The following is a 21,610-nucleotide window of genomic DNA, read 5'->3' on the forward strand; positions in this document are numbered from 1 at the left end:
GGCTGTTAAGATTGATATACTTACAGTCTGAAAAATGATAGCAGCACAATGGGCTACAGTTTAAATTACTGGATCTATTTTGTGAATAAAGCCACGGCGCTAGAAACCAGAGAGCAAGTCTAGTCACTTCAGCTTTTCCCATGGCCAGTGTGAGAGGCTCTGTGGAAATCTGAGTGATGGCATGTTGCTCAACACTAACAATGGTTATATAACTGAGTATTTTGTTTTCTGCCGTGGTTCTGTATGAGTGTGTCTGTGGCAACCCAGACAGGCTGCTCTGCTGCTGAGGAAGGAGGGGAACTTTGCAAGTGTACCCATGTGAGTCTTGGCTGACCCCTTTTCCATGGCCCTGTCCAACTTAGCACTTGAGACCATAAATTAATGAATGCAAGACCCTCAGATTCAAAACGCTTGGCTTCCTAATGGCAGGATAGCCAGCAGGGCAGCACATAGGCACTCCAGCCGAAGCTACGAAGCTACGTGTGGGTTCCTGGGGGGCCATGGAGCTCCGTTTGGAAGCAAGATGCTATTTGCATTTCTTTCTTTCTTCTTTCTTTCTTTTTTTTTTTTTTTTTGAGACAGAGATTTGATCTTATTGCCCGCACTGGAGTGCAATTGCGCGATCTCGGCTCGCTGCAACCTCTGCCTCCCAGGTTCAAGTGATTCTCTTGCCTCAGCCTCCCGAGTAGCTGGGATTATAGGCACCTGTCACCATGCCCAGCTAATTTTTATATTTTTAGTAGAGACAGAGTTTCATCATGTTGGCCAGGCTGATCTCCTAACCTCAGGTGATCCACCCGCCTCAGCCTCCCAAAGTGCTGGGATTTCAGGTATCAGCCACCGTGCCTGGCCTGCTATTTGCATTTCTTATTGAAAAGAAATAATCTGTTCATGTCAAACAACCTCATAGTGTGTGTCTACTTGTGTGTGAAGGGAAAAATCAGGGTTTACTCCATTTTCAAATTTATTTGAACATTTGTAGTGTTTATGTACTATTTTTATGCTTTATATACTATTTTTCCTGATTATTCAGGGAAAAAAACAAAGTAAAAACAAAAGATTCCATTTTATTATTAACTTTTTTAAAAGTTTTTTTAGCTTTTACACTTTTATGCATGAAAATTGATAAAAGCCTTCAATAAAACATTACCACTACATATCAATAACTTGCACACTTTCAGCCTTTGACTCAATAACCTTCTTTTGCAGAATCTTGCCTAAATTGGTCAGTGACTTGCAATTTTATTTGTAATGAGGAAAAGAAGAGCTAAAATACCTGAAATGAGAAAGTGGTTGAAAAAGTCACTGAACTTCCCAAAAGATAGAATATTAAGAAGCCATAAACAAAATCATAGTTCAAAAGGATATTTAATAATGTGAGAAAATACATTATTTTAAAATCAGAGTGTAAAATTTTATGTACATTATGCTCCTGTTGTGTGTGTGCGTGTGTGTGTACAAGCAGATGTACAAAACTCTATTGGAAAGAAATGCATAGCCATGTTTAATAGTGGCTATTTCCTAGTGTTAGGATAACAAATATTTATTTTGTTTTCTTAATACATTTTTGCATATTTCAAATTCTGTATGATGAGCATATATTATTTTTATAAGTAAATGATTATATTTGTAGTCATGAACTAATTGTATTACTCATAAATACACTAAATGAAATAGACTACCAAGAGTTAACCTAACAATTGTCTGCTAAGCCCAGCTCTCCCAAGAAATAAACAAATGAAAAAGTGGGAAACCCAAACTCTGTTGTAAAAATACACATACATAACATGCATTGATTCTTGGTACACACAGCTATAATCAGAAGGACAAAGGTTTATAAACAGTAGGTTGTCTTACGTGGGACAAGTCTAAAAGTACCTTTGTTTACCAATAATCCTTATTTTCTACCAAAGGTGATCTACCAATCTTTCTACCAATCTTTAATCAAAGGCTCAGTCCATGTCAGATGCTTAGAGCGACATTGATCTGAGCATGGAAAATCCACAAAAAATGGCAGGTGTGTGGTTAAACCATGGAGATCACCCACCCTACCTGAGCCTCAATTGGTAGGTGTTGCCTATCCTCCTCACACCTCTGGTTGGGGGAAGGGCTACCTTGGTTTAAAAATGGAAAAAATGAAGCAGGGTGAAAATGACATCTGCCCAATTTGCTATTTGGGGACTGTTGTACCAAGTTGTGTGACCTCTGGTATTGCACTCATCATTGCAGAAGGGATGCATTCCACTCCTACAGGTGAGGCAAAGGAGCCCATTGCTCTTAAGACTAACTTGAGTCAGCTGGACATGGAATGGAGGCCCCACCTGCCAGTTCTCATTGGTAACCTTGGACCAGGGTACCATCGTCCTGAGCCTTGGTTTTTCTTGTTTTACTGGGGTACAGACATGTCCCTTACGGGATTTTCCTGAAAGTACAGGAACAGCACCTGCTCGGGGCCCATCCATCCACACCCCGTGCTCAATGAGAGGTAGTGTTGGCCATGGCAGGGACAGTAATATTATTAATAATGCTAGCAGCATTACACCTTGTTTAATACAGACACATTTGATAAAGTAAAAGCCGAAATGGTTTCTTTAAAAAATAGGCAAAAAGAACTTGGTGTTAGATTGAAAACCAAAAATTGATTTTACAGTTCCTTACATCTCAATGCTTTCTAGTTTCAGACTTAATTTTTAGTGTCTTAGAAATCCAGTGTCTTCTTTCAAAAATTCTCATTTATTTAAATATGTGAGTGTTTTCTATTTATTTAAATCAAGCACAGTTAGAAAGTATGACTCTCTTAAGGTGCTAAAACAATACAAACTGTACTCACAACATTGCTACAATGAAACTGCCTTTTCTTTTGAATATTAAGGAAACATCTGAATAAAAACAATAAAATATTAAAAGTTGTTTTCATCTCAGTTGTTCTTACATCCCCAAAAATATAAAAATACCCTTCTTCCTTCTACATAGAAGGGAAGGCAGAGGATTGAGGAAAGTTATTTCATAAAGCCCTTTGAATTGGAATACCATGATATTAATGTCAACATCACCAATATTTAGCCTGGGTGGTCTTGAAGAGGACATCACAGGACACTCAGTGTTCTGTTTCCTTGCTTCTAGATACAATTCTGTAGGTCATTTTTATTGACACAAAGTTGATCTTGAACTCAATGAGTTGGATTTTCATTTTGGGGTCTCTTCCGTATTTCTTGGTAGATTTAGAACACCTGTATCCATCACTTGACACACGGGGTGTTTCCTGAAATCAACAATGCATGAATCTACACTTTACGGCCAAGGCATTGGAAGAGGCCAGCTAAAGAACAAGTTAAAGGACAGCTGCCAGTATCTTAATGAGATAAAGAATTAAGCAACCCAGGAAATAAACATATTTTATTTTCTGATTGCATTAGAGAAAGATGACACAAGAACACCATTTTAACACTGAGGTAAATCAGATTCAATACAATTTAGTTACTAATTTGAAAACCAAATCTGTGTAAAATATAATAAATGAAATCTGTATCAAATCAATGTCAAATCATCATCAGTGATTTTAATCTGACTTTATTAGTTCTCATAGGAAGGTATTTCCTGTGTGGAAGATATACTAGATTAATACAATGAGTTACTCAAGAGAAAACACGCATACCATGCATGCATATGCATAGCTTTTCTTTACTTTTTGGCAAAATTTTTTTGACAAATCTAATTTTCTGACAAAATTTGTCTACCTGTATTGTTTGTGCACATTAAAACTAAAAAAATTAATTATTTTAATGAAGAAACTGCCTTTCAGTTTTTCTTAGTAAATTGAGCCACATATTTAATGGTCTGGTCATGTTCGACTGCCTGATGCTTTTTCCAGTCATGTTATTCACTGGTCACATCCCCAATTAATGGATATATATCCATTACAAACCCAAATGTAGCCCACTTCCATGAGAACTGAAGGAATGGCTCCGGACACACTGCCAGACATCTCATGCCAAAGGATTCGACTGAAATGACCCTCTGGGGTAAACTGGAGCAGTTGTGCAATCCTGTACATCAGTGCTACCAAGAAGTTAAAAAACAAAAAGTTAGATGTTTATCCCTTCAAATTAACTAGAAGGATTTTGGAAAACCCAACCGAGTTTCATGAGGTAGAAAATGTCAAGCAAAGACTAATGCCATGGTATGGATTTTCTTTTTCCAGAAATGACTCACAAAATTGAACCACTTGCTGAATCATGAGCCCTGTGTGCTTGGATGGGACCCATCCATATTTGCCCAGGCCTGGAACACATTAGATGATTTACAGGCTGGGTACTTCTGAAGCATCTGTCCCTCCTTCCTAGACTCCCTTCCTCTATAACAACTTCCTTCCCAATGTGCATCCTTCCTAATCTCCTTTAATATTTATGATCATAATATTATAATTAACCACCCCCCACCCCCACCAACTGCTTTCATATTATTTAACTGTTAAAACCAAGATATTTCGATCATGGGATAAAGGAAACATGTCTTCCTATTTTGTTTATGCAGTTCAGGAGACAGATGAAGTTCAAATCTTTGGATTTCGAAGAAGCATAAGAGTTTCTCTGGCCTAGTCTGGAATGGTCTTTATGGGATTAATTGCACTTGTCAGATGTCCCAGGCACGGTGCTAGGCACTTTATGTCTATAATGCACTTAATGCTTCTAAGAACTCTAAGGACTTTTCCTATTTAAAGGACGATTTGCTTGATTGCAGCCTCCTTTACTACACTTTAATCTCCTGAGGACCAAACATGGCATTTGTCTTTGCACCCCGAAACAGGAGACTGAGGGTGGAGTGGTTACTACATGGGCTCTGGCATCAGGTAGACCAAGACTCAGATCTCTATTCTGTTTTCTGTACCTGGAGCAAGGTACTTTGCCTTTTTAACTCCTTCACTTGTAAAATGTGCATAGGCACTTGGAAGGTCTTTGTCAGGGTTAAATTTAAGGCTAGAAGATGCAGAACATTCACAGCAATGTTTGGTAACAAGTGACAAATGATATTTGGCAATGGATATGGAAAGGTAGGCGTGTGGGTGGATAGACAGAAGGAAGGATGGAAGGATAGATCAATAAAAATGACTCAGCAAGTTTGAGTAACCTTCTCCAGCATGTTAATGCAGGTCTGTTTGCTTCTGTTTGCTTGTTACTCTTTGTCTTCTCCGTGCTGCTAAGCACATTGCAGTGTTCAACTAAGCTGTGTTTTTTTTTTAAGTCCTTTTCCTTTATCGGTGTAACATCAGCTGGACATTGTGCTCCAGCTTCTCGGCACTTCCTTACAGTCTCAGTCCAACCACATTGATATAGGCAGAATACACGAAGATATTCAGTGAAGGAGCCATGAGCAAGGAGAGGCTGTACGATGTGAAAGAGGGAGCACTAACCCCAGAGTCTTGCCTGAATTCCGATACTAATTTTCTGTGCCTTCTTTCCTCCCTGGGCCTCATTTATGAAATAAATTAAAGCATAGTGTTGGAATAAATTCATGTAAGGACCATTTGCTGAGCATGTCTTGTGTACCACGCTCTGTGCTAAATGCTGTGGATGAAAAGAGGAATCTTTCCCAGCTTCTGCCCTTGGAGTTCACAGGCTCTACACAATTCCCAGTACTTCTTCCAGCCACAGTGTTCAGTGACTTTGCTTCATTAATAGTTTGCACAAATTTTGGTCCTAGATGGTATCTTTGGTTGTAGAATAAATATGATTATCTTTGTAGTGAAGTTTGAGAACATCTGGTTCTCATTTCCACTTAGTTAGGGAAGGTTTTATGGAGGAAGCAGCATTTCAGGGGGTCTTTAAACAAGGAGAAGGTTTTGTCCTAGGGCCCCAAAGCTCTGACAGTTGCCTGTGTTTTCAGGCATCTATTTGGAGGTGTCTAAACCACGTTTGTGAAAATATGAACATTTGGCCACTATGGGGGGTCAATTATGTGTCATGACTCATCATAAATATTGACCAAAATCCAATGCCTCATGATAATTTTCATTGTCATTTGTCCTGGGCATTCTTGAAATAACCAGCTTATACCCAAATAAACCAACAAAGCAGTTTCCAGGACAGCTTTCAGATATGTTAATCAGTGATATTCTTATGACTATGGCTTTATTTATATATGTTCCTGGTCAAAGGCAGTATCCTCCCTCTATCTAGATGGTTACTCATAAAACATATTCCTTGCTTAATGACATATCCTAGAATCACTGGAACAAAAGGACAGAATATCAAAATGTTCCTGAATAATAACAATTTTATGAGAAGAGGACTGTTTTTAGATTCTCATATAGATGTTCCAAGATTGTCCAGCATTATATTCACAAAGTTGTCTTCAGTTTGTTAAGAAGAGAAAGAGAACAAACAAATTCAACAATTTAGCTCATACAAGATGCAGTTAAAGTTCAAAGAAGGAAATCTGTTTACTTTTGTTTTTAAACAAGTTAAAATGCAGTGAAATCTCATAGAAGAATACAGAATCTCCAAATCTCAAATGCAAGTAATAACGATTCAGTAAGAAGAGGGAAAATGTTTTGGCTAAAAGCAAAATATCTCTTATGTAGCATTCTCAAGGATTTAGTGACACATTTTACCAAGACAATCAAGTGAAAAGCAAGAGGACATGTTACTTGAAAGGTTTACTAACTTCTTATTCTTGTTTCTTATTCTTATTGTAAAGTCTCTCAATTAAACCTCTCACAATCAGCAAACCTCAAGATTATCACTAACAGTAGTGGAAATCTAAAGAATATGAGAGTAAAATCCACAGCCAGAGTCAGATGATGTTAACATTAGCCAAGTAGGCAGTATCAATATTGTGGTCCCTTTCCAGGCATGAGATGCAATAGGATTTCCTTGCCCCACATTTCAGTGGATTTTCACCTGTGTTATTCCTCCAACGGGTGTCTGTATCTCTACTGGGGGTGTGTCTCCAGAGAAAACATCCTCCTGAACATGCCCAGTACAATCTTACTAGATTCTTTCCCTGACGTGTCTGCCCAGTGTTGAGGATAAGAGATGTTGTGATGATGGAAAGGGGTGAGAGATTTGGGGGTTGTGGAGGTAGGTGACCATTGAAAGGTTAGGTACAGAAGACTTTTTTTGGCTGGTGGAGGAGGGAAGGGTGCAGAGGTTTTGTTTGGGGAAGGTATCTAAATTGCCACATAGTCTGCTTACATTCCCTTTTCCGGATGTACGTTTCCCTGCTCTTCGCCCTGGTGCCCTCACAAACTAATCATACAGAGAGTTGTTCTGATGGCTTTCTGTTGTCTTCCTCTCTCCTTGCCATGGAGTGTGCAAACTGCAGGACATAGGTGACATTTCTTCCCACCTTCACCCCATTAACCCTATTATGTGCTACCCAGAAAATGGCCCTTAAGAATTCCCAAGTCATTGATAAACTTAAGCTCATGGGGAGAGGCAAAGGTGCCAGGGAGTTGGTGTCCCTTTTGTTCAAGCTGCGTTTGAGAAAGTGGGTGTGAAAGAACCTCTCCTTTGCTGTGCTTGCCTGTCACATTCTCAGATTCTGCATATCTTTTCTTCTTCTTCTTCTTCTTTTTTTTTTTTTTTTTTTTTTTTTTGAGACAGAGTTTCGCTCTGTTGCCCAGGTTGGAGTGCAGTGGTGTGATACTGGCTCACTGCAACCTCTGCCTCCCGGGTTCAAGCAATTCTCTGCCTCAGAATCCCGAGTAGCTGGGATTACAGGCGCCCACCACCATGCCTGTCTAATTTTTTGTATTCTTAGTAGAGACGGGGTTTCACTGTCTTGGCCAGGCTGATCTTGAACTCCTGACCTCATGATCCACCTGCCTCGGCCTCCCAAAGTGCTGGGATTACAGGCGTGAGCCACTGCGCCCAGCCCAGATTCTGGGTATCTTAAGGAATCAGTGGTTCTCTTTTCATAATGTCTCATCTGATTTATAGATGTGCACAGCTGTGTTTCTTCACCTCTTAGAACTACTACTTTTCTGTCAAGGCAAATGTTGTCAGACCTAATTATTGATACCAGCCAGCCTTTGCCTCAGTTGGGTAGGTAACTAAATGGCATCAGCTGGCATTTAAATACCTTTTTTTTAGTTTCTGAGATGGAGTCTCACTCTGTTGTCCGGGCGTTGCACAATGGCGCGATCTCGGCTTGCTGCAACGGTCACCTCCTGGGCTGAAGCAGTTCTGCCTCAGCCTCCCAGAGTAGCTGGAATTACAGGAGTGCCCCACCACCATGCCCAGCTAATTTTTGTATTTTTAGTGGAGACGGATTTTCCCCACATTGGCCAAGTTGGTCTCAAACTGCCAGCCTCAGGTGATCCGCCCGCCTTGGTCTCCCAAAGTGCTGGGATTACAGGCGTGAGTTACCGCGCCTGGCCCCTAAGATAGGTTTTTGTTGGTAAGGTCCATACTCTGGAAACGGCTTTTTGTCATCCAGGACCTCATGCCTGCAATTTACCCTGACGGCCACTAGATGGTAGCAGTGTCTTTTCATAGAGTGCAGGTTGAGGTTCCTCACAGGTGCTGAAAGGAAGACGGCAGAAACACAGCTGCGTACTCACAAGTTATACACACACATAGAAAATATTTATGTATTATAGTATTATACATTTATATTATTTACTAACATAATCAATATGTTGATCAATGTTAATAAAGCAAAACACTAATGTAAGAGGAGCAAAATATAGAAGAAATATGATATTTGATGAGAGTTAGTGGATTAGCTTTTGTTCTTGACTTGGAGCCAGTCCTGTATCTGAGCCGAGTTCACCATTTGTGCACAACCTTCCCTTTAAGCCCAAGCCTCCAGGGCTGAGCAGATCTGGCAGGAGGCTCCACTGAAAACCACCTGGCAGTCCTCAAATGGGCTGCCAAGAGTGCTGTCCTTGGCTTGCTCAGATGCCTTCCAGGTCCAGCTTGCCTCCTTTCTCTGCAGCTTGGCATTCACCCCCAGAGGCTTCCAGCTGCAGGAGAAATAGAGGCTTCTGCAACCAGCCCTGGCAAGCTTTCTCTGAATAGAGATATGAAGAAGGCAACCCAAACAGCTGTCCTTCAAAGGTGGAGGCTGCCCAGGCAGCAAGCACATAGCCACAACTGCTACCCACTATGGGGATCCACTGGGGAAGCAGCCAAACTTCTACTCATTGTGAAGGCTTGACATAAAATTCTAGTGACAGTAGTCTTTTGTACCATCATAAAGAGTGGTCATTACCATCAGTATTCGGGTACTTTGCAGGTACCTAAATTTCTTCCCCTGTGGGAAAGACACGCAACCACCCATCTTGGGAATGTTGGTACCCTTTTCCCTTTGACCTTTTTGGCCTTAGAAATTTCTCCTTTGTGTGGATTGTACATGGCACTTGGGACCACCTCAGTGGGTGTCTAGAGCTGCCTAGGTCATTTATGGCCCAGATTGGCACTTCTAAGAGTCACAAATCCATTTCATGCTCATTGGAGCTAAAAGAAAAAACTTACTGGCTCAAGCAACGCAATAATGGAAAAGGGCATTGGTGGAATTGATCTTGGGAATGAAGGCATTCAGGGATTGGCACCCTCCCGCCCTTTCCCTCTTTTTTTTCCTCCCTCCCTCTTTCTCTCTCTCTTCTCCATCATACACAGAGCATGTGCGCGCGCGCACACACACACACACACACACGCACATTCATCTCTCCTCCTCTCTGTGGGTTTGTTTTTTTCAGTCTCATTGCCTCTCTGTGTGGCAAGGGGACATGGCTGCCAAGCTGACGTTCTTATAGCCATTCACAAGGGAGAGTAGGGAGTCTTTCCCATTTGCTGCAGGTCGGAAAAAGAAAAAAATCTCAGGTAGCCTAGCCTGAACTGCATGCCTAATTAATAAACTTACCAGTGCAGCTCAGGCAGAGTGCGTGTGTGCACACTTGTGTGCATGAAGTGCTCTGGTTAACACAGCTTGGGTTGGCTGTCCATCCCCACACTCAGGATGGGAGAGCTTGACTGCTAAGAAACCCTGTGGTTGGAGGGGATGAAGACGACTTTCCTAAAGGAAGCAGGTGACACCTACAGAAGAAGGAAAAGAAAGGGGCCAGGCAGTTTACAAGATGTCTACCCCTGCATTGTTCCATTTACCAATATCCTTAAGTATACAGCAATGGAATGAAATCGCTCTGCGGCAGACTACTTTCTCCTGCTTTTGTTAGACTGGCTTTCAGGAAGCATTCTGCATCTGTCATATAAACCCTGACAGATATTGATAAACACCAGGCATTTTCGCTTTAGTTCATGCTAGACCTGGAAAAGAGAGCCTCTCTGCTTGCCGAATGAGAGCCAGCATGCCATCCCCAGCCAGTTCTTCCTCTGCCATGTTAGCTTTTCTTTCTCCCCTGGCGGACTCTAGGCTCCTTGGGGATAAGACTCATGCCTTATTTCTAGTTGTCTTTCCAGCACATGGCATGGAACCTGGCACACAGCTGATGCTCAAGGAGTGTTTATTAAGGAAATCAATGAGTAAGTGACTAGGCCAGCAGCAAAATGGATGGATTCACAAGTCTTGTGTTGTTATGCTCTCTGGGGTCATGTCCTAGGGCTGGCCATGTTGCCAACTGATGCCATCAGTGGGAAACTAATCAAGCATTAAGGAGTAGGCCTGGCATGACCACGTGGACCTTGCACATGAGTTCGAATGCATATTCATATGAGCCTACATGCATGATTAACTTGGGAAGCTGACAGGAAGCAGTCAATCTGTTGAGCAAGTTTGGGTTTTATAAACCAGATGTTCAGTATTATTATTCATCATTTCCTTTGATACCCGAACGGTCCCCATTATGTAGCATGAGAAATGAAGGATATGGAATAATATACACTTATTATACAACAGAGCACCACAGCCACAGATTTCGGAGGCCTGCTCAAAGCCTGGGCAAGTGTAAGTGCACAGCAGTTCATTTTGAGATTCCCGTTTGGACTTGAGTTAATGGGATTTTGCCCAGATGGACCATGGTGACCCCCCATCTCCTGCTCCTATCCCTTGGAAAATGAATGTTGACTCTACATCTGTGTTTTTCTTGGAAGCCAGATGTATGAATCATAAGCAGTGCTCTTGCCTCAGTAGCAGCTACAGGTTGGGGGGCCACAGAAAAGCAGGGACCCCCTAGTGTGTTGGGAGACAGAGGGTTTCTGGCCCTGGTTGGCTGCATAACTTCTGCTTGGTGGTCTGGGAAAAAGAAAAAAAAACTTGCCATTGACTGCTATTTCCTATGACAAGAGTATAGAATGCCTTTCAATCATAAAGTGCTTACAGTATAAATGAACTTGCAAATTGATGTGTTTCTCCAGGAAATGTTTAAGATTCACAGAGTCCAGACCTATGGGGACTGGGAATGATGGAGCTGGTGGGTGCAGAAGAGAGTCTTAATTTTTTGCAAATGGTATTTCCGTGTTCCTGCCAGCCCTTGTTGCCGTGATGATGAACTGGTATATATAGGAAAGCCTACGGGTGAGGGTTCTGGCCAAGCCAATTCAAATTGGGGCCAGAACTACCCCTAGGAGAGGTCCATGAGATCATTGGCCCATATGTGAACTGTTGCCAGACTGAACTCACTGCATTTCCTTTGTTTACCTGGGGCTGGTTACAAATGAATGGTTTCAGTACAAATGCAATATTATGGGTTTCTTATTTAAAGTAATGATGCAGTAATTACATTTGGAATTAGCTCCTGAGTGAAGTTGATACTACATTCTGGATTAATATTTTGAAGTTAGTTTCTTATAATCTTGTCTTTGTGCCAGGACAATTACTAGTGATTTATAACTGATTTTTACTGGTTGGAGGAAAAAGGCTTCATTTCTCATTATTGTCAGTGATATGTTTTTATTTCATCCATGATACATGTTGGCACTGCTTGAAATTTGATTTGAGTTGCAAAGTGGAAGTTGTCCAGGGTTATGGATCAGCTCAAATCAGTTTTCTTTATAGCATTAACAATTAATCAAGGAGTCAGAATATGGGAAGACTTCTAATTCTAAGAGAACTATTTACCATGGGCTGGTTCTGCCTTTGAAAATGTCCTTGCAGGTTTCCAATGGTGGCCATAGTATGCTTTGAGTATTTTAAGCAAGATGTTAGAACCATGTTCCCCAAAACTGTTATAGACTGTATATATTGGTTGACTTGGTTCATGGCAACACTAACAGTCAGCATCACCTCATAGTTAATATTTTTTGTTGTTATATTGATGAATTAAATTTTGTTTACATATTCTTACACCCAAATTAGGATGCCCAAAATAATCACTTACATGATTAGCATGTATATTATTAGTCATGATTCTCTAGAGATATCCTATAGAGCTAGAGATAGGCTATACAGATAAGGTGGGGAAGAATTTAGTTTAAGGAATTGGGTTACACAATTGTGGGGCTGGCAAGTCTGAAATCTGTAAGGCAGGCAGGCTGGCATGCTGGAAATTCCAACCAGAGTTTATGTTGCACTCTTGAGTTTGAAGGCAGTCTACAGGGAGAATTCCTTCTTTTGAGGGGGGCCTTGTCTTTTATTTTAAGGCCATCAATGGATTGGATGAGACCCACCCACATTATGGAGGATAATCTTCTTTACTCAAAGTCTACTGATTAAAATGTTAGTCACATCTAAAAAAAACACCTTCCTAGCAACATCTAGACTGATAGTTGCTCAAACCACTGAGCACGATGGCCTCGCCAAGCTGACACATAAAATTAACCATGTCACCATGAGTTCCCAGTCCTAGATAGACCAGGAGAGTCTTGCTTCATTTTACTTGTCATGGAGGAATATAGGCCTATCTTGATATCAATGTAAAACTAATAAAAACATGGCCCCCTCCACCCCTGTTGGGATATTTTTTCCAACACCTGCCAGCTTCTCTTAGCTGTCATGATTATTGATGGAAATGAAGTGGAAAGGATTGCCCTATACCAATGCTTCTTGCATTTTAATATACATACGAATCATTAAAATAATTATTCACATTCAGAGTGTTTGGTATGGGGCCTGAGACTATTTCTAACAAGCATTTAGGTGCTACAGGTGCTGCCGTCCTGGGTACTGCATTGTAAGTAGTGACATCCCACAGCTCTAATAATCTATTAGAAGAACAAGGCAAAAGAAAGACTAAGTTTAATGACCTTTACTCAAGTGACCAGCCAGTCAATGGGGGCTTCAGATGCTTAGATTTTAGGATCTTCTCTTTATAATGCCTCTTCCCAAGGAGATTGAGGGAGCGACACCTGATTATTCTGTGGAACTAAAGCTATGGAAGAGAAGTGTCCAAACATCAGAAAACACACTAGGTTGAAGATAGTGGATTCTGGTTTACAGATTGCGTCACTTGGGGGCTTGAACAGCCTGTGAAGCCATAAGAACTTGCCTGGTCAATTTTGGTGCCTGTCAGCAGTGCCTCCAGCCTTAATCTCGTTTTGGACTCTGCTACTTACTAGCTGTGTGACCTTGAAGGCAGGGAAAAGAAGCTGGCATCCTTTGAGCACTTCCATATGCCAGGTACCATGCTGGGCAGTTTTCTATTTTGTCTTCATGGCAACAGTGCTGGGGAATAGTGGGCATTATTTCATATGAGCACGTGGAGACTTCACTAGTGCTGTTAGGAAAGATTCAGAGCTGAGATTCAGAACCAGATTTGTCTTGGGCCAAAGTCTACCATGTTCCAAGACTCTGTTTCCCTATTTGTTTGGGACAGAGTAGGGGTTCCTGCCTGTCTCCCAACACTGTGTGAAAAGCAGGTGCAATGGTGTGTCTCCATGTGTCTGTAATCCAATTCAGAGGTTTAAAGACACGGATCACATGCTGTATTTCAAGGGCCACTCTTTTTATTTATTTATTTATATTTATTATTTTTATTTTTTTTTGAGATGGAGTCTTGCTCTGTTGCCCAGGCTAGAGTGCAGTGGCGCTATCTCGGCTCACCGTAAGCTCTGCCTCCCAGGTTCACGCCATTCTCCTGCCTCAGCCTCCTGAGTAGCTGGGACTATAGGCGCCCGCCACCACACCCGGCTAATTTTTTGTATTTTTAGTAGAGATGGGGTTTCACCGTGTTAGCCAGGATGGTCTCCATCTCCTGACCTCGTGATCCGCCTGCCTCGGCCTCCCAAAGTGCTGGGATTACAGGCATGAGCCACCACGCCTGTCCTCAAGGGCCATTCTTATAAGAGAAATGATGACCTTCTTCATCATGATTTTAGAAGTCAGATGATAAAGTTATTATTTAATTTTGTTTTTGTTTTATTTGTTTTCCATCTGGGACTGGCATTCAGAGACCCAGAGAGGTAAAAGGACCTTGACTGGCTGCCTTGGGGGAAATAAATGCTTCCAGATTCTGTTGTTTTTAGCAGGGGCAACTCACCAGACCCTTTATGCACATGCTTTCTGATCCTCAATATTTAGATTAAGGAGAAGCACTCTTATGAAACATAAATGTCTGGGAGGTAAAATAGTAAAATAAACCTGTGCCAATAAAATAAGAAGAATCAGGAAAATCCAAGCAAGGCTCTATTTGAACCAAAGTGGCTGAAAGCAAAGAACAGATCTGCTGGAGTGACTAACGACAGCTGATTTGTTTCCCCAGCAGGGGGCTGGGACTGCCCTCTGCAAATCCAGGAGATACATTGTGCTCCCTGCTCCATTGAAGGCTTGGGTGGGCACTGGTCCATCTCAGCAGCCCCTGGTCTGGAAAGGACATGATTGTCAAGGGGGCGGCCTCCAGAACTGTGGTTTCCAAACCATTCCCTGGTAACTGGCTTTTCTCTTCCATCCAGCTGACTGATGATCAGGGCCCCGTCCTGATGACCACTGTAGCCATGCCTGTGTTTAGTAAGCAGAACGAAACCGTGAGTACAGTGGCTGAGCTTCCTGCTTGATGCTAGGAGGGTGGTTTTCTCAGACCCCCTCTGACTCCAGCTCTGGTGACTTTTGATTTTTAAGCATAGGATGTATGTCATTTTTCCTTATTGTTTGATCTTGCTGTTAGAATCACCAAATCAAAAACAGATGAGAGGAACCCAGGCTGGCGTCATTTTAGAGTTCGCAACACCTTTCCAAAGTTTAAGTATTAGAGGACCAGAGGAGAAAAAGCCCCAGAGACCATCCTTGATTGTGGTGCACTGACCACTCTCATTTATAGTTACCAGCCTTTTATTAGTTTCCTAGGGCTGTTGGGAATGAAGTGCCACAAACTGGGTGGCTTAAAAAATAGACATTTCTCCTCTCACAATTCTAGAAGCTGGAAATCTGAAATCAAGATATTGGCAGGGCCATGCTTCCTCCGAAAGTTCTTTTTTTTTTTTTTTTTTTTTTTTTTTTTGAGACGGAGTCTCACGCTGTTGCCCAGGCTGGAGTGCAGTGGCACGATCTTGGCTCACTGCAAGCTCCGCCTCCTGGGTTCACGCCATTCTCCTGCCTCAGCCTCCTGAGTAGCTGGGACTACAGGCGCCCGCCACCGCGCCCGGCTAATTTTTTGTATTTTTAGTAGAGACGGGGTTTCACTGTGGTCTCGATCTCCTGACCTTGTGATCCGCCCGCCTCGGCCTCCCAAAGTGCTGGGATTACAGGCTTGAGCCACCGCTCCCGGCCCCTCCGAAAGTTCTAGGGGAGAATTTCTCCTTGCCTCTTTCAGCTTCTCGGGGCCCCAGGCATTCCTTGGCTTGTGGCAGTGTCACTCCAATCTCTGCCTCTGTTTTCGTGTGACCTGTTCCTCTTATGTGTTTCTCTGTGTCCTTCCCTCTTGGAAGGAAATCAGTCATGGGATTTAGGGTCCACCCTAAATCCAGGATGATTTCATCTCAAGATCCTTAATGATTACATATGCAAAGATGCTATTTCCAAATAGCATTATATTCTCAGGTTCTGGGTGGACATGAATTTGGGGGGACACTGTTCAACCCACCACAAAACCTTAAAAAAAACAATGGCCTTTCTGACATTGGAAAGTTTTAGCAAATCACAATGGTTACGTGCCTTGGAAAATGGGGCTCTGGAGGCCTATTCCTTCACCCTGGTCCTCAGTTGGTAAAAGTGTTAGGGTTATTATATATTTCTCTGGCTATTTAGTCTCTCTCTCCTGGGCACCAGATGGCAGTGTAAATGGAGAAAGCAGTTAACATACTGTCTTTCCTGTAAAAAGCTTTCATAAGAGAAACTGGTGAATGTTTAGAGCCCTTAGCTGCTGAAACTCTTGTGTTTCTTCAAATCAATGTTTCATTTTCAAGACAGGAGAGGGAAGCTATTACAGTGTCTTGGTAGGAGTATGCGTTGGGGACTGTGGTAGTTAACGGTTGGCCTGAGAAGCTCTCATTTTACCCAGTAACATTTTAGGTAGAGGGTGGGGGATAGAAGAGACCGTTCTTGGAGATATGGGTTAATCCTCAGTCTCTATCAGTTTGGGGAAGGCACCAGGCAGACGGTATGTGACTTCTCATGAGATTCTGTTTCTTTTGCCAAGTTAACTTACTGTTATTATAATTCAATGTTTATTTTCGACAGAGATCGAAGGGCATTCTCCTGGGAGTGGTTGGCACAGATGTCCCAGTGAAAGAACTTCTGAAGACCATCCCCAAATACAAGGTAATGAATGACCTAGTCACTCACTGAAATCAAAGCAACAGAGACACCCAGAGCCTTGTTTTCACAAAATTTAGGCTTCAAACTCTACTTTGGAGCGATGTTTTTGCTCACCACTATTACAACCTGTTAGCTTGTCTTTGTACCATCTGCACGGTTATTTAAAAGGTTTTTTTTTTTAATTTACAATGACTTGCTGTTTTTCTTATTTATCTCCTCTAACCTCAGTTTAAAGAGTCAATGTTATATCGTAAGTTTTGACGTGATCATTGAGTTTTTCTGATACACACACGATACTGACATGACTGGTTTGCCTTTTAAAAAGATAGTCCAGAGAGTTCTTAGATCCCATCCAGAAAACTCTCCTATTTCCTGGTGGGCACTCTTTGGAAAAACAAATCAAAAAGTGGGAGGGGGATGCCCTTGAGGCACAACCCAGGCACACAGCACTGCCCAAGAGTGCTCTGAATGTAGGCGTGAGCATGTGCATGCCAGAGGCATCAGAGAGCAGCCTCCACCAGATCTGGTTGATTCCTGCACAGGGGCAAACACCACATTCACCCTCTCATCCCCCAGCACCAAGCAGACTGGCTAGCTGGTCTCCATTTCTGGCCCACTCAGATTAACGAGGGTTCTCTTTGTCTTCATCTAAAGGGAGCCCAGGAATCAGGAATTATTGGCTGCCAAGGGCTTCTTTCTTAGCACCACCCTCCCTGATATGCTGGGGCCTGATTCACCACAGCTGTCTAGGGGGACCTAGGCTTTCCTGGGCCTCGGGTGGAGGCAGGCAGTGGTTAGAGCTTGACTCTGCAAGTTCCTGGCTCCATCATTGATGAGTTGGGTATGGACGAGTCCCTCCTATCCCTCGTTCCCCATCTGTCGATGGTGACCACCAGCTTCATCCACCAGGGCTTTTGTAATTGGAGTTAAGTTCCCAGAGGCATGAAAGGACATTTCATTGATCCAAACCCATAATAAATGTTGGAAACTGTAGTTCCTGAGAAATTGAAAGTCAAGGATGGAGATAAGGGCAGACTTTGAGGCCCCTAAAGATAGTGGACTTTACTTTTGATGAAATCGCGAGACCTAGGTGTCCAGAACTGCTGGCTCAGTTTCAGAAAAGGCATCCCACCTGTAGAGAACATTTCCAAACAATTCTTGAGCCTCTTATTTCACATGAGGAGATTTAGAAACCTAAGCACTGGGCCACTACTTGATACATGTCCAATAAATCAAGAAAGAAGGAACATAACAAGGAACCAGTAACAATTATCCTTTGTGTCAGTTTCTCCAAGCTTCCTCTAGCAGGCAATGTGCAGAGCTCTTTATGGCATTATCTCACTTACTAATTAGACATTACAGTCACCCCCATTTTATAGTTAAAGAAACTGAGGCACGGAAAGCTTAAATATCTTGCCAAATCTCACACCTTGCAAGCAGGAGAACCATGACTTTTTTCCCCCCTCCTTTTTTTTTTTTTTGTTTTTTTTTTTTTTTTTTTTTTTTTTTTTTTTTTTTTTGAGATGGAGTCTTGCTCTGTGGCCCAGGCTGGAGTGCAGTGGCACCATCTCAGCTCACTGCAACCTCCGCCTCCTGGGTTCAAGCGAGTCTTCTGCCTCAGCTTCCTGAGTAGCTGGGATTACAGGTGCACGCCACAATGCCTGGCTAATTTTTGTCCCTTTAGTAGAGATGGGGTTTCACCATGTTGGTCAGGCTGGTCTTGAACTCCTGACTTCGTGATCCACCTGCCTCAGCCTCCCAAAGTGCTGGGATTACAGGCGTGAGCCACCGTGCCTGGCCAAGAACCATGATTTTAACCTCTGTAACCATAGCGCTACCAAGAACAATAAGAGCAATGACAATTGTAATAATAATAATTAAAATAAAATAATAATAATAACTAAAATACACTGAAACATTTATTGAACTTCTTAGTATGTGGTTGGTGTCATCCAAAGTACCTTATATGCATTATTCCTATTGAATTCTTACTACATTCCCATGAAGTGGGGACCCTTTGACCTCATTTTTACTTAAGGTTGCTTGAAATAACTTTCTCAACATCATTCTGCTAGTAACAGATGAGGGAAACAAAGCATGGGAATAGAGGAAGAAGATCAGCTATAGAAAATTAACCAGCAGTGCTTGAAATGCAGGCATGTGTGTTTTGTGCTTTTCCAAGGGTCAAGCTGGGAACCAGAGATGTAGATGTGGCGTAAGTTAAGCTAGGGTACCCTTCCCTCTGGTTCCCATACAGAGCCTTGTGAAAGGGGTGTGTGTCAGCCAGGGACAGCCATGGCCAAATGGGCCTCTCTCATCCAGGAGAGGAGAGCTCCAGGGAGCAGAGTTCAGGTCGCACCTTGCCCTCCCGATTAACACCTTGTAAAGATGAGTCAGCTCTTGGCTCTTGGGGTTTTCCCAGAAGATAGAATTCTTTCTGTCTCCCTTAGCTTCATAGATTTTCCCACAAGCAATCAGACTTCCTGTAATTTTTATTAAGAATTCCAGACACCCCAGCAATAATTTCCAGACACCACGACCTCTGTTAACATAACGAGCCATTTTATAATTGGGTTCACTTCATTAGCCCAGTCTCTCCAGTTGGAAGGGAAGTGCCTCCTTTCCCCAGGCTGTTGGACCATGCGGCTCCTGGCCTCCAGGAGAACATGCCTCTGGTCCAGGGCCCCTTTGGCAAGCCCAAGTACTGGAAGGCCTTGTGTCCGATCTGTTCTCCATTACTCCATGGGGCTGTACATTAGAATGGATGGGAAGACTGGTTCTATTTTCGATGAAACCAAAGTTAGCGATTTCATCAGTGTATTGATTTGTGGCCAAAAACTAATGCTGGATGTTGTCATATAAGCTTTTAATTATTTGAGAGACTCATCCACAGAATGTGTTGTATTCTGAGATGTGGTCAGAGCTGCCCTTCCTACGTCTGTTAGGATATAGCTCTATGCCATCAACCAACACACAAAACATTCCGATGTTATTTTCTCAGAATGCTTACCTGGGGAGGATTTTAACCAGTTTCTGAATATCAGGAAGACTTTCTCAGGCACAGGCTTAAGAAGAACTGGCTGTGCATCTGCTGGAGCAAATCGGCTTCTCCTTTCCAGCTCATTTTTAATATTTAGTTGGAATTTTCAAGATGAGCTTGGTAATATTTGAGTAAAACGGTAAATGTCTTAAAGACACAAACTAACTGAATGCCTCCCGCGTGCCTGACTTTGTGCTAGGGACTGTAGAAGTCAAAGGTAAGTGAGGTGGCCCCTTTCCCACAAAGAGCTCATTCTGATGGAGAAAGTACTACCTCCAGTTATTTCTGTTTTCTTTTCTTTTGTTTCTTTCTTTCTTTCTTTCTTTCTTTTTTCTTTTTTTTTTTTTTTGAGACAGGGTCTGGCTCTATTACCCAGGCTGGAGTACCTGTGGCATGATCTGGGCTCACTGCAACCTCTGCCTTCCGGGTTCAAGCGATTCTCCTGCCTCAGCCTCCAGAGTATCTGGGATTACAGGCACCCACCATCGTGCCTGGCTAATTTTTATATTTTGTATTTTTAGTAGAGATGGGGTTTCACCATGTTGGCCAGGCTGTTCTCGAACCCCTAACCTCAAGTGATCCACCCGCCTCAGCCTCCCAAAGTGCTGAGATTACAGGCGTGAGCCACCACGCCTGACCACCTCCAGTTCTTTCTAGGACAAATCAGAGTACGGAAAGAACTACGTAGGGTTGAGAGGCAGAAAAGTGAGAGTACCTTTTTTTTTTCTTTGAGCCTCATTCTGTTCCCCAGGCTGGAGTTCAATGGTGCAATCTCAGCTCACTGCAACCTCCGCCTCCTGGGTTCAAGCAATTCTCCTGCCTCAGCCTCCCAAATAGCTGGGATTACAGGTGCCCACCACCATGCCTGGCTAATTTTTCTATTTTTAGTAGAGACAAAGTTTCACCATGTTGGTCAGGCTGGTCTCGAACTCCTGACCTCAGGTGATCCACCTGCCTTGCCCTCTCAAACTGCTGGGATTACAGGCATGAGCCACTGTGCTTGGCCAAGTATAGCATTTTTAGGTGCTAGGGTAAATATAGTGATGATGGTATGGAAAGGACGAAGTAAAGTGCAGGTCAGGAGAGCCTTTTTACAAGAGATGAGCTGAGGATGAGCTTATAGCATGGGTGAGGATTAGCCACAGGGAGAGAGAAGGAAGGGTTCCTTGGGTAGCTGACACTGTGCGAGTAAAGGTCTGGCTAGGAGAGAAAATTGCAGGGGGATTGCTGTTGCCGTATGCTTTGAGTGACAGTGAGTGAAGGGAGGCAGGGTTGGGTACTCAGGCAAGGGCCAGATCCCAGGGAGACCTGATGGACAAGCCTGTGGATCTGTCTTACACACGGAAGAGGTTGTTAGTGGCTGTTACAAAGGAAAGCAACATGGTCAGAGTTACCTTTGACTTGGATCAACCTGGAGGATGGTTTTGTTGGGGTCAAACTCTGAGGCAGGAAGAGCAGTGAGGACCATTGTGGAAATTTATTGAATTAATATAATAGTGGGACAGTTGGGTAGCAGGATGGAATTGGAGCAAACCTGGAGAAAACCATTAGTAGGATTTCATACTACTGATGCTGTAGTTTCTAACTGGGGAGTCTGTGTGGATGGTGGTGCCGCCCTACTGAGAGAGACAGGAGGAAGAGCAGCTTTACAGAACTCCGCTGTGACTGGATGAGTCTGAGGTGTCAGAGGGATGGCCAAAAAGAGATGACCACTACTCTGTTGGATACTTGGTTTGCCACTGAAGGGAGAGACCGAGGCCAGAGCGTGGATCTGGGGAACAACAGCACAGATGTGGTCACTGCAGCTTATTGAGAGAGAGGAGAGCTAAGGCAGACAGTGGGTCCTGGGGACAGAATCTTAGGGAAAATGAGTACTTGAGGAATGGGTGAAGGACAAAGATCCTGTGAAGAGGAGGAGGCCCAGGAGTGTGGTACCTGGAAACTGAGGGAATAGTGTCGAGGAAGAGGAAGCAATGGGCT

The 21,610-nt window shown here is 42.9% G+C and overlaps 1 protein-coding gene across 5 annotated transcripts in view; it reads left to right on the plus strand.

The window, feature by feature from the left end:
- Nucleotides 1–21,610, plus strand: part of CACNA2D3 (calcium voltage-gated channel auxiliary subunit alpha2delta 3) — a 941,064-nt gene that overhangs the window by 693,990 nt on the left and 225,464 nt on the right. For all 5 annotated transcript variants that reach the window (XM_015130679.3, XM_077993170.1, XM_015130680.3 and 2 more), the window contains 2 exons: nt 14,790–14,861; nt 16,513–16,593. In XM_015130679.3, the coding sequence (XP_014986165.1) occupies nt 14,790–14,861; nt 16,513–16,593 (153 nt within the window). The remainder of the gene's footprint in view (nt 1–14,789; nt 14,862–16,512; nt 16,594–21,610) is intronic.

This window comes from Macaca mulatta, chromosome 2 (assembly GCF_049350105.2).
Source record: "Macaca mulatta isolate MMU2019108-1 chromosome 2, T2T-MMU8v2.0, whole genome shotgun sequence".
Classification (NCBI taxonomy): domain Eukaryota; kingdom Metazoa; phylum Chordata; class Mammalia; order Primates; family Cercopithecidae; genus Macaca; species Macaca mulatta.